This window comes from Acartia tonsa, chromosome 5, assembly GCF_053477335.1.
Source record: "Acartia tonsa isolate MP-2025a chromosome 5, ASM5347733v1, whole genome shotgun sequence".
NCBI lineage: Eukaryota > Metazoa > Arthropoda > Copepoda > Calanoida > Acartiidae > Acartia > Acartia tonsa.
This window is the reverse complement of record NC_137264.1, coordinates 9,699,861-9,711,571: the sequence shown is the minus strand read 5'-3', so window position 1 is coordinate 9,711,571 and position 11,711 is coordinate 9,699,861. Positions and strand designations below refer to the sequence as shown.

Below are 11,711 nucleotides of genomic sequence, written 5' to 3'. Positions count from 1 at the left end.
TTATTGGTTGAAAAGTTTGTACACGGCTAGTTTTGGAACAACCCTACAACAAAAGTACCCAAAGATTTTTGTGATAAAGTGTTATTTAATTTTGGGTACCAGGGTAATTTACGGTCCACTCTATCACTGAATACATTTTTGACTAAACATTAGATCTTTTCATGAAAACACCCTTTTTCGAATTTCAATCTTCTGCTAACCTAAAAAGTTACTTTAGGGGCCTAGAAATATATGTACAAAATTTCAGCTCTCTATCTCTACTGGCGACCTAGCGCCAGGCATGTAAAATATCAACAAATAACGGTAGCACGGCGGTTTTAACAATACCTCAGTAATGTAAGCTTAATTTTACAATTTTAAGTCTATGAGTAAAGAAATAAATACACTGGAGCCATTCAAAGTTATTTGAAGACTAGGAGGATTATATCCTGCTGGATCATACCTGAACATCTAATTTTCATCTTATTTTTTACTAAGGTTGATTAAATATTACAAAAGTAATTACAAGAGAGTTGTCCTTACTTCTGATCTTAGAGCTTTGTCTTTATGGATGTTGCCATCCTATTTTTTGTCTGTATTTAATCACTTATTAATGGTGTCATCATTGTCATATTATTTGATAAAAATATCAATGCTTTACAAATAAAATTTATAGAGAAGATCATCTTGATGTTTTTAATAATTAGATTTGTATATTTTGATTTTGTTGTTAACCCTTTGTAGACAAATTGATAATATTTCTAAATGTTATTTTTTTTAATTGTCTGCGTCTGGCATCTGAAAATCTAAAATAAAAATCTATTACATTAATTTAAACAATTAACTGTCTTGACCCTTTCCAGACCTTAATCAGCCAATTTTTGTATGTAGTCTTTTATTGTGATCATAAACAGATAAAAATATTAATTGGCGCCGCCAACCGTCATTTTACCGCCAAAATTGGCGGTTTCCGTTATTTGTCGTTTTTTGGCAATGGTCAGAAAAAGCATTTTTTTTTGTTATGAAAAATAATTGCTCGTAATAAAATTTGGTTTTCCTAGCTTTAAAATTGGCCGCTCTACAGCTTTTTTAATATTTAGCAGCTGGCTGCTAAAAAGCGGATAAGGAGTAGTCTGACTGCTATGACTAGAAAAAGTAATTTTCTCTAAAAATACACATGAACCAACAGAAAAAAGTTTTACGTCTCTATCTGTAACAGGAGCCGAGATAGAGGGGGGTCTGTTATGGGGTTAAGTAGGGATACAGAAGTTTAACTGCCTGTTTTTGCCGGTTTGGGTGCTGGAAGCGCCAATTTTTTTTTTAACTGAGAATAATATCTTAATAAGTTGTAACTATAAACAGATAAAAATATTATTTAGCGCCGCCAACCGCCGTTTTACCGCCAAAATTGGCGGTTTCCGTTATTTGTCGTTTTTCGGCAATGGTCAAAAAAGGTATTTTTTTATTATAAAAAATAATAGTTTGTCATAAAATTTGGGTTTCTTAGCTTTAAAATTGGCCGTTAAAAAATAATAGTTTGTCATAAAATTTGGTTTTCTTAGCTTTAAAATTGGCCGTTTTACCGCCAAAATTGGCAGTTTCCGTTATTTGTCGTTTTTTGGCAATGGTCAAAAAAAGTTTTTTTTTATTATAAAAAATAATAGTTTGTCATAAAATTTGGTTTTCTTAGCTTAAAAATTGGCCGCTCTACAGCTGTTTTAATATTTAGCGGCTGGACGCTAAAAAGCGGATAAGGAGCGGTCTGATCGCTATGACTAGAAAAAGTAATTCTCTAAAAAAACACATGAACAACCAGAAAAAAGTTTTACATCTCTATCTGTAACAGGAGCCGAGATAGAGGGGGGGTCTGTCAGGGGGTTAAGTAGGGGTTCAGAAGTTTAACTGCCTGTTTTTGCCGGTTTTGGTGCTTGAAGCGACAATTTTTTTTTAACTCAGAATAATATCTTAATAAGTTGTAACTATATACAGTGAAAAAAGGGACAAAAAAAGATATTTTTTAGGCCTTTTCAAAAGGCAGTTTTGAAATCCCATTATTTCAAAAAAAAATTAAAATGCTTAGAGAATGACTTGGAAGGTGAATTTAGGTGTTCTGCATATTTCAACTTAAACACATAAGGCCTAAGATATGATATCCCAAAAATCTTTTGTCAAAGTCTACTCTACACCTAGCGCTGGCAATTTCATTTTTCACAGGTATAAAATGCATGATTTTAGAAAACTGACTGGCGCTAGGTCTAGAAGGTCTAGAGTAGACTTTGACAAAAGATTTTTTGGATAAAAAATCTTTGGCCTTATGTGTTTAAATTGAAATATGCAGAAGAGCTGAAAACCTGCACATTACTGAGGTATTGTTAAAACCGCCGTGCTACCGTTATTTGTTGATATTTTACATGCCTGGCGCTAGGTCGCCAGTAGAGATAGAGAGCTGAAATTTTGTACATATATTTCTAGGCCCCTAAAGTAACTTTTTAGGTTAGCAGAAGATTGAAATTCGAAAAAGGGTATTTTCATGAAAAGATCTACTAAACATAATCATATAATACTAGCGGCTACAACCCTAAAAGCCTCTCTAGGGGCAGTTGAGGAGGGGGGAGATGAATTTGATAAACCAATTTTTTGATTTACATTTTTTGAAAATTATTTTTTTTTGTGGGGGGGAGGGGGTATTTTTCTTGGGGTGACTTCTCTTGGTATGGTGGTGGTACCCTCCCCCAAAATAGTTATAAATCTTCCCGGGACCTATGAGAAGCTACCCTGTTAAGGATAACCCGATCAGTTCAGCGGTTAGCGAGATCCTTCGGTACAAACAGAAAAACAAACATCCTTTTTTATAAGGATTGGATGTAATCGTCCTTACTTTTATTTACGTTTTCTGTAAAACCATTCTTTAAATTCATATTTTATTTGAAAATTGGCTCTTTTTTCTCGATCAATATTGCCTAAACGATACAAATAAAATGTACAAACAACAAATTTAATTTTCGGTCATTAACAATTGCAGTAAATCAACGCACATGGACATTGGACACTTTTAAGGCTATAAATTAGATTATGTCTGGTCTACATATTAACAATACATAGATATAATCTAGATACACAATTCATAAATCAGCCAATAGGAAACATTCGACCATAGTATTGGCTAGAAAGTGTACAGATTTTGTTACGTAATGGCAGTTTTTTTTCATTTCGTTCGCGTAATGAGTTAGCTTTAAAAATTGATATTTCTTAGGTTAAAGTTTTGCTTGAGTAAATTATATTGTGTAAAAATATCTTTCCTCGTATAATGTTTATTAAAACATATACAATAATTTAGCTATGCATGGTAGAATCTATTACCATAAATAAATTTATCTTTTAGGAAATTATATTTTCAAAAAATTGTGTTGCATCAATTTCTATGAAAAATTTCTCAATTTAAAAATAATCCATGCCCTTTTTGTTACCTTTTAGAGGCAAGCTTTAGCGATATATGTATTCAAAAATTAGATTTAGCCTTATACCTCATAGCTCATACCTCTACTGTAAAAAAGCCCAAAATTATATCTCTTAATTAAGTTGTTCTCTTGGTTGTCCAACTACAATGATAATGGTTGTAAAAATGTACCAGTACCAGTTAAATTTACAGTGCAATGTCCCCTCCCCTTGGTCCATATGGTAGCCTTATGCTAAGATTCTAAATTTGATAAAAAAAATAAACAGCAAGGATGATAACTGACGCCCAAGAAAGCGAAGCTCTAAAATCAAATTTTAGGACACTTGAAGATCGTCAGAACTTAATAGCCAAAAAATTATATATAAATAATTATCTTAAAAAGTTGTTGTCAAAAAAGATCAAAATCAAATGTTTTAAATGAACATTCGTAATTTCTGTCCAACGATTATAGAGTTGCTACGCTTTTTTAGTTCTGTTAAAGGAATCATCATGCAAAGTTTAAAATCGTTAGGTCAATTCTTATGTGACTAAATTAACGAAAAGCGCTGTGTATTACGGAAGGACTTACAAACTGATGGGCCAACCCTAATTAATATAAAAGTTTTAATAATATCCAAACCCAGCATGGAAAGCAACCAATTATTGGCTTGTTATCAAGGAGGGAACGGACATTGGACTGTTTATTACACTAGTCCCCAAAGTTTTATAAAAACCGTTTTCTTATTCGTTGGCTTAACAACTTTGGGGACTTTTATTGAATTTTGATTAGTTGGTTTATTTACTTAAGTGTCCAAATGTTTCAACCACTAATTGTAATCTACATTGTGTAATATTAATGGGGATGTGCATCTATTTATCGGCTATTGTCTTATCCCTTTAGATCCCTAGCTCGTTATACTCGTTATAGGCGATTTGTAAAAAGTCAAGTGTTGCGTGAAAGCTAAGGGATCTAAAGGGATAAGACATTGGCAGATAAATTTATGTACATCCCCAAGAATGATACACAAAATTACCCATTCTGTAGATTACAATTAGTGATTGGAACGTTTGAACATTCAACTTAATGACTCAACTAATAAATGTTCTCTAAAGTCCCCAACGTTTTTAAGCTAACGTATAAGAAATGTTATTATTAAACTTTAGGGACTGGTGTAATAAACAGCCCATTGTCCCCTCTCTCTCTCTCTCTCTCTCTCTGGTGAAAGCCCCATTATTTATTATCCTTTGCCTGCTGAGACAATTAGAAAATAAAGAACGCTACTTTTTTATCTTCCTATCTTTACAGCAAAAAAACTCTTAAAATCAGCTAAAATACATAATATAAAATTATGAACAAATTACAAAAAAATATTGTAAAAAAAAACATGATGTCAACTTGTTTCAAAAAGATGTACGGACTTTTTAGTAATTGTTACAGAGTTGCTACGAAACTTTCTAAGTTGTACCCTACTGTTACAGGAATCATTGTCTAGGAAAGATTCGCATTTGGCAACATGGTTTAACAATTAACGCACACCCCTTTGAAAAATGGTGTGAACGCCTTTGCCACAGAGTTTAATGTACAGTATAAGTTCATATTTTCATTTAGCACCAACATGTGTAAGCATTCCACTTCAGAAAAAAATAAAGCTTTTCTATACTTACGGGTGCTCCAAACGTTCGTCTGTAACATTATTTTAAACATGTTAGGAATATCCTATCGATTTCAAACTTGGCATGCTCATTCCTGCAAAAGTAAGGTACAATTATGAAGCCGTAGCAACTGTATGTTCAATACAAAAAAAATCTGTCCATTTTAAATATTCCCTTGATTTTAAGATTGTGGATTCCTAAGACCACTAGACATAATGTCGCGTAAGCAAAACTATTTGTAATTAAGTCATTTATTTCACTATTTTTTTAACATTATTTATACGTTTGTTTACGTTTGTTTGTAAGTCTGATTTGTTGGGCTTCCTTTTATGGATGTTGTCATCCTTGTTTTAATTTCTGTAATTGTAACATGAACCCTAAAATTACCATTTCTAATTTGTAAAATAAACAAAATATTAATCTTCAAAATCTTTAACAAAGACAGCATATAGACATCTTTTACTTTTATATAAAAAGTATGAAAATAAATTTTGATTGGAATAACACAACTTATAGGCAATTATTACTAACAAGGAAAATATCTGACAGTCATTTACTGTCAAGTTTTTCCCTTTGTCTTATCTCTGTGTGGGTCTAACCCTGCAGTGTGTATAGTGCCCTAACCCTGCATGGCTACTCATTACTCGATCTAATCTAACCTAACCTGACCTAAAGTATAAATAAACAAACAAACGAAAGACTAACCTTTTCGGTATTATTCTCTTAGAAATATTTTTTTTTCACTTTTGAAAATTTTGATACTACCCCATTTCCCCTCCCCTCCCCGACAGAACTATGAACTAAATCTGGCCGCGGCGCTCGGCAACCTTGCCTGCCTAGCCACAGCGCTCGGCCCCCTATCCTGCCTAGCTGTGGGCGCTCGGCTCCCCTCCCTAGCCTATAACCTAAAATAGTTATTCTCTGCCAGAGTCATATTCTGTTAGGGGGAGAGGGGGAGTATAAAATTTTCTGATAATAATACTCCCGTAACCCATAGTTTTAAGTTATTAACAGTGTTCAGATTACAAAGATAAAAGATATATAGAATAGAAGATTTATTAACCTAGATTATCAATCCAATTTATAGAAGTATTTCTAGGTGACAAAGATTATTGTTTATATTTAGTCCAATATGATTTAATCCTAAGACAAACGCAGGAGTACCAAAAGCGTCGGAATGAACAAACGTCGGAGTGGACACTTAACCTATCCTATCCTATTTTAGACCATTTTATAGGTTTTTTAAATGCCTAAACACTGCGGGGGGGCTTATTTGTACATTCATATCTTAAACTAATCTAATCTGTATAGAAAAACTTAATAAAAGTAATATTTTAATACTCCTACGTTTGTCCACTCCGACGTTTGGGACTCCTGCGTTTGTCCTGGCATAGACGTCCAAGGGGGGGGGGGGGGGGTAATGGGGCGATTACCCCCCCCCCAAACGATTTTGGGGACCCCCAAAATTTTTTTCATTTTACCCCCCCCATCTAAAATTTACCCCTACCTTGGGGGTGCCGTAGGCACCCCCAACCATTTAGGAGGGGGTATTTACCCCCCCCCCCAAACAATTTTGGGGGAGTAAATACCCCCCCATAGTTAAAAATCTCTAATAAAAAATTTTTGCGCGCTTCGCGTGCATTTTTAATACTAAATATTTTATAAAATTTAAATTACCCCCCCCTAAAATTTTACCCCGGGGGTAAATTTTGGGGGGGGTAAACTAAATTTACCCCTGCCAACAGATTTCAGGGGGGGTAATTACCCCCCCAAGCAAATTTTACCCCCGGGGTAAAAATTTTGGGGGGGGTAAAAAAAAATTGCGGCGCGCTTCGCGCGACATTTTATCCCCCCAAAAACGAATTACCCCCCCTTAAAAAATGTTTACCCCCCCCCCCAAAAAAAAGCTTGGACGCCCCTGTGTCCTGGAACCAATCACATGATATGAGCGACGAAATTTTTGACATATATTTTAACCAAACAAAGCTTTATCCTAAGAAATTATTCAAAGCTGACTTATTGATAAATTAATAGCGAACCTTCCGTATTAAAACAAATCTCACTAATATTGTGGCTGGACTATTCCTACCCTGTGTTTCTATAGGCCCAATAAAGTCATTTGGGATCTAGGCTTCTATATCTATTACTTCTGCCTGAACGGTGGTGAGGGGGTGAAAAGTTATTTATTGATAGCTTACAAATTGAAGCACATAAAATTAAAACGATTTGTTTGTAAATTGCTATAGGGTGCGTCCTCCTTTCCACATAAACATCCAGCCTATACTAACAACGAAATTAATTTGGGGGGAAAATCACGAAACCTATACGTGATTTTCAGCCATCGTTCAGGTATTGACGATCATTTTTTTGTCCTCAATATATTAATTTAGATTTATTTCCCTTGTTGGCTATACCTTATATGATAAATATTTACATCCAAAATTTATTATTTAATATTATGAATAGCATTTTTTTTGATAAACATTTACACCGAAAATTTATTATTTAATATTATGAATAACATTTTTTTTGGGGGGGGGGGGGGTGTTCTCCTTTACCCCCTCACTTCATTGGATGCCCCTAAAACCTCTAGAAAAGTGCGCTTTAGATTTTCTGGTGGAAATGATGACACACCACCCCCCCCCAAAAAAAAAAAAATTACTGCTTTAATAACCAGCTAGGGTCTTTAATCTTTAAATAAAAGTAACAGGATGTGTGTTTGTCTATCTGTGTGTGTACCGAAAGATCTCGCCAACCGCTGAACCCACAATGTTCTCTTTTGGCTTCTCATTGGTCCTGAGAAGGTTTTTAACTATTTTAGGGGAGGGTACCACCGCCCTCCTAAGAGTAAAAGAAGACAACAACAAAACAAACAGGGATCTTCAGGGATAAGACAATGAATGATACACCCCCAAAAATTATCAAGAAAATTATGCCTTTTGTAGATAAAAATAATTAGTTGGAACGTTTGGTCTATTTACCAATCACCCAAAGTTTTTGAGGCAACAAATAGAAGTACCCAAAATTTTTGAGGAAACAATTAGAGGTACCCAAAGTTTTTGAGGAAACAATTAGAAGTACCCAAAGTTTTTGAGGCAACAAAAAGAAGTACCCAAAATTTTTGAGGAAACAATTAGAGGTACCCAAAGTTTTTGAGGAAACAATTAGAGGTACCCAAAGTTTTTGAGGCAACAAATAGAAGTACCCAACGTTTTTGAGGAAACAAAAGAAGTACCCAAAGTTTTTGAGGAAACAATTAGAAGTACCCAAAGTTTTTGAGGAAACAATTAGAAGTACCCAAAGTTTTTGAGGAAACAATTAGAAGTACCCAAAGTTTTTGAGGAAACAAATAGAAGTACCCAAAGTTTTTGAAGAAACAATTAGAAGTACCCAAAGTTTTTGAGGAAACAATTAGAAGTACCCAAAGTTTTTGAGGAAACAAATAGAAGTACCCAAAGTTTTTGAAGAAACAATTAGAAGTACCCAAAGTTTTTGAGGCAACAATTAGAAGTACCCAAAGTTATTGAGGCAACGAATAAGATGAAAATTTTATTTTTAAAACACTTTTGTTGTGCACAACTTTGTACAAAGCTAAAAGAATTGGGGTTCAAATTTCACAATTAGTTGAGAAATCCGTTTATTCAATTTTTAACTTTTTGTTAATTAAATATTTTTATTTTTTGTTAGTAATGAAAAATGATATTTAATAAAAGTGAAATAATAATAAAAACTTAACAAAATGAGAATACATAGTATTATTTTATTTAATTTGGTTCAGGTATACTTTATTAAAACTATAATACAACTATAATACAATACATCTTCTAGTAGCGAAGCTACTCCTTAATACATTTTGTCTGTCCGTCAGTCTGTCTGTCTGTAACGCTATGGGGGAAATGGGATTTATTCATGATAGACGGCTATTATTTTCATTGAATATTGTGGTGACCTGTGCGTCTGTACATGGTGTTTTTTGTCTGTTTGTCGTTTATCATTTTAAAGACAATGTAAAAACTAAAATTGATTATGATTTTTTTTATATTTTGCATATTATTTCTTTTTTTACCTCAATATCTGTTTTATAACTCACTTTGTCTGTTTGTACATCATTTTATTTGCTACACTTCTTATGAATTTTTATATGCTTGTCTCCTTTAAATTAAACTATTTAAATATAACCATTTTTTATACCTGCAATTTGTGGCGTAAAACGTAGCGCATTCTCTCGTCGTCGGGGAGGTAATAAGTTCGTGTCTTGGCTCAACACCGCGTCATAACTAAAGTAGTTAAAAATGATTCCCACTGCGCTATGTCAGATGGGTGGCAATGATAGTTAGAGTAGGGGGAGTGCCTTGGCTATAAAACCAATCCACACAAAGGTTATGCAATAAAAGAGTTGGTTGTCTGTTGAATGTTACTTGACCTTATTGCCCAGGCGTTTGGACAGAAAAGGGGAGAATAGCTCCCCTTAGTCCTGGATTATTGGAACTGACATGTCATAAACAGAAGCCATGTCCGTTCGAGGTAAACAATTTGACAAGTATCATTTCTACATTAATATAAAAAAATAAAAACTATAATTTTTGTAGAAGTTATTGGGTTCATCATTTATATTTGGAACTCAAAATAATAAGTTATTTTATAAGGTAAAAATCTATTAATTTTTATTATTTAACAACTTTTTAGTTTTAGAATATAAAATTTATGTCAAAACAAAATTGCTTTACAGGATACTATTGAAGGACATACTTACATTGTTAGGACTTGATTATGAAGATGCTTCGCTTAAGTGTTATACCTAATTTTCTTAGTAATTAATTTTGAAAATAATCCTGTTAGAATAGACAACCCGACGTTTTGGTAGTGATTATAGAGTTGCTATGCTTTCTAAATTCTACCTAACTGTTGCAGTAATTATCATGTAAATTTTGAAATTGATAGGACAATTCTAATATGCATACATTAACAATAAGAGCTATATTTTAGTATTTACTTACGTACAGACGTACGGACCGACCCTATTGCTCTAAACTTTTCTAGACACCATCTGAAAAACTTTATGCTCTGGGGATTGAAAATAGTGCAATTAAAAATCTTCCACAAGTTTCAACAAAATCTCGTAAAGATTTGGGTTTAAGGTAAGTCTATTGATACTTTATTAAAAGCGAAGCTTTTCTTTAATTAGGGTCGGTCCGTCCGTCCGCAAAGGTTGGCTCTTTTCGTTAATTTAAGCAGGTTATAATTGTCCTAACGATTTCAAACTTTGCATGATCGTTACCAGAAAGTCCGTATGTCCCTATAAAAGATGCTGATTTTTTACTTTTTTGACATCAAATTTTGTAAGTTAAAATTATCCTATTCATCTGATTTTTGAAATAATGATTTCTATTACAACAAGCTACAATGTTATAAGCGAAGCATCTCTATAATCAAGTCCTAAAAATGTAAGTTTGTCCTTACGCAGTTTTGCAACAAATTTAGTTAATTTTTTAGACTTAAGTATTTAAAATTATGCCTTTTCAGTTCTGACACTTTACAAGTGTTAATGTTAGTTTGTCCTTCTATTTCATGGATGTTGTCATCCTTGTTTGTAACTTGCGGATACGCCCATAGAGTACCTTGGGGGCACTCGAGGGAAGGGGAAAATTGAAAATTTACTTTTAGTTTTAGTTTTAAAAAGAAAAAAACACAATTCTTTTTAGGGTTTATTTTTTTTTTCTCTAGTGGGGGTGGAAATACGACCCATAAAAAAAATTATAAACATTCTCACGACCTATAAGAAGCTTCACTGTAATGGAAAACCATATCAGTCAAGCGGGTTAGCAGGGATCTTAAGCTTCACACATACAGACAGACATACTGTTACTTTTATTTAAGGAATATACTTTTGTAGATTAGCAATGCGTCTTATGTTTATGGATATTTGGTCAAATTAGAAAATCTAAAATAAATTTATTTCTTAAGTTAAACTTTATTAATATATTTTATTAAGGAACCAAAGAGTTTTAAATCCTGGTTTGCAAGCCATTGCTTCAAGAAAGGAACAGATCAGTCCATACACAAATCAACTGGAAAGTGAAACTAATGATAATAACAACCCGCCAATAGATGCTGAAGATTCTAAGGATTGTGGTATTGATAATGGGAGTAATAACAAGGAATAGATATAGTATATATAGATGGTCAAACTGGCCCCATAATCTATCAAATGGGATTCCAAACAGACCAATCTATATTCATTATTACGAGCGCCGAAATTTTTATTCGAAAGGGGGGTTTAATGCAACCATCTCGCAATCAATGATTAAATGGCACTTAGAATTCGAATTTCGATCTGAAATTTTGCAAAATAATCCTTGATAGGTCTATTTTCCCTAAATCGGACAAAAAGTTGGAAAATTAACGACTAACGGCTCAGCCGTTTTACCATTTTTGGCTATCTTAAGAGCAAATTAGTCACGAAACCTATCTCCAAATAATACCTTTTGTCCCTCAAAAAATTATCAAACGGTTCTAGCCGATAGCTGCTGCACTAGAAATTTAAAAAATGGTTATTGTTATTATTTAACATGAATTAAACCAAAAATATGTTATAAAAAGTTGATTCCTACGTAATTAATGACGAATTTGCCCTAAAAATAGG

General features: G+C 33.3%; 1 protein-coding gene across 1 annotated transcript; it reads left to right on the top strand.

Annotated features, from left to right (window-relative positions):
* The first annotated feature begins 8,720 nt into the window (after positions 1 to 8,720).
* On the top strand, positions 8,721 to 11,232 carry LOC145318705 (uncharacterized). The gene is made up of 4 exons (XM_080160159.1): positions 8,721 to 8,846; positions 9,658 to 9,714; positions 10,109 to 10,206; positions 11,061 to 11,232. Exons 1-4 carry the CDS (start codon positions 8,808 to 8,810, stop codon positions 11,230 to 11,232), a joined length of 366 nt encoding a protein of 121 aa, XP_080016285.1. The 5' UTR covers positions 8,721 to 8,807.
* The last annotated feature ends 479 nt before the right edge of the window (positions 11,233 to 11,711 follow it).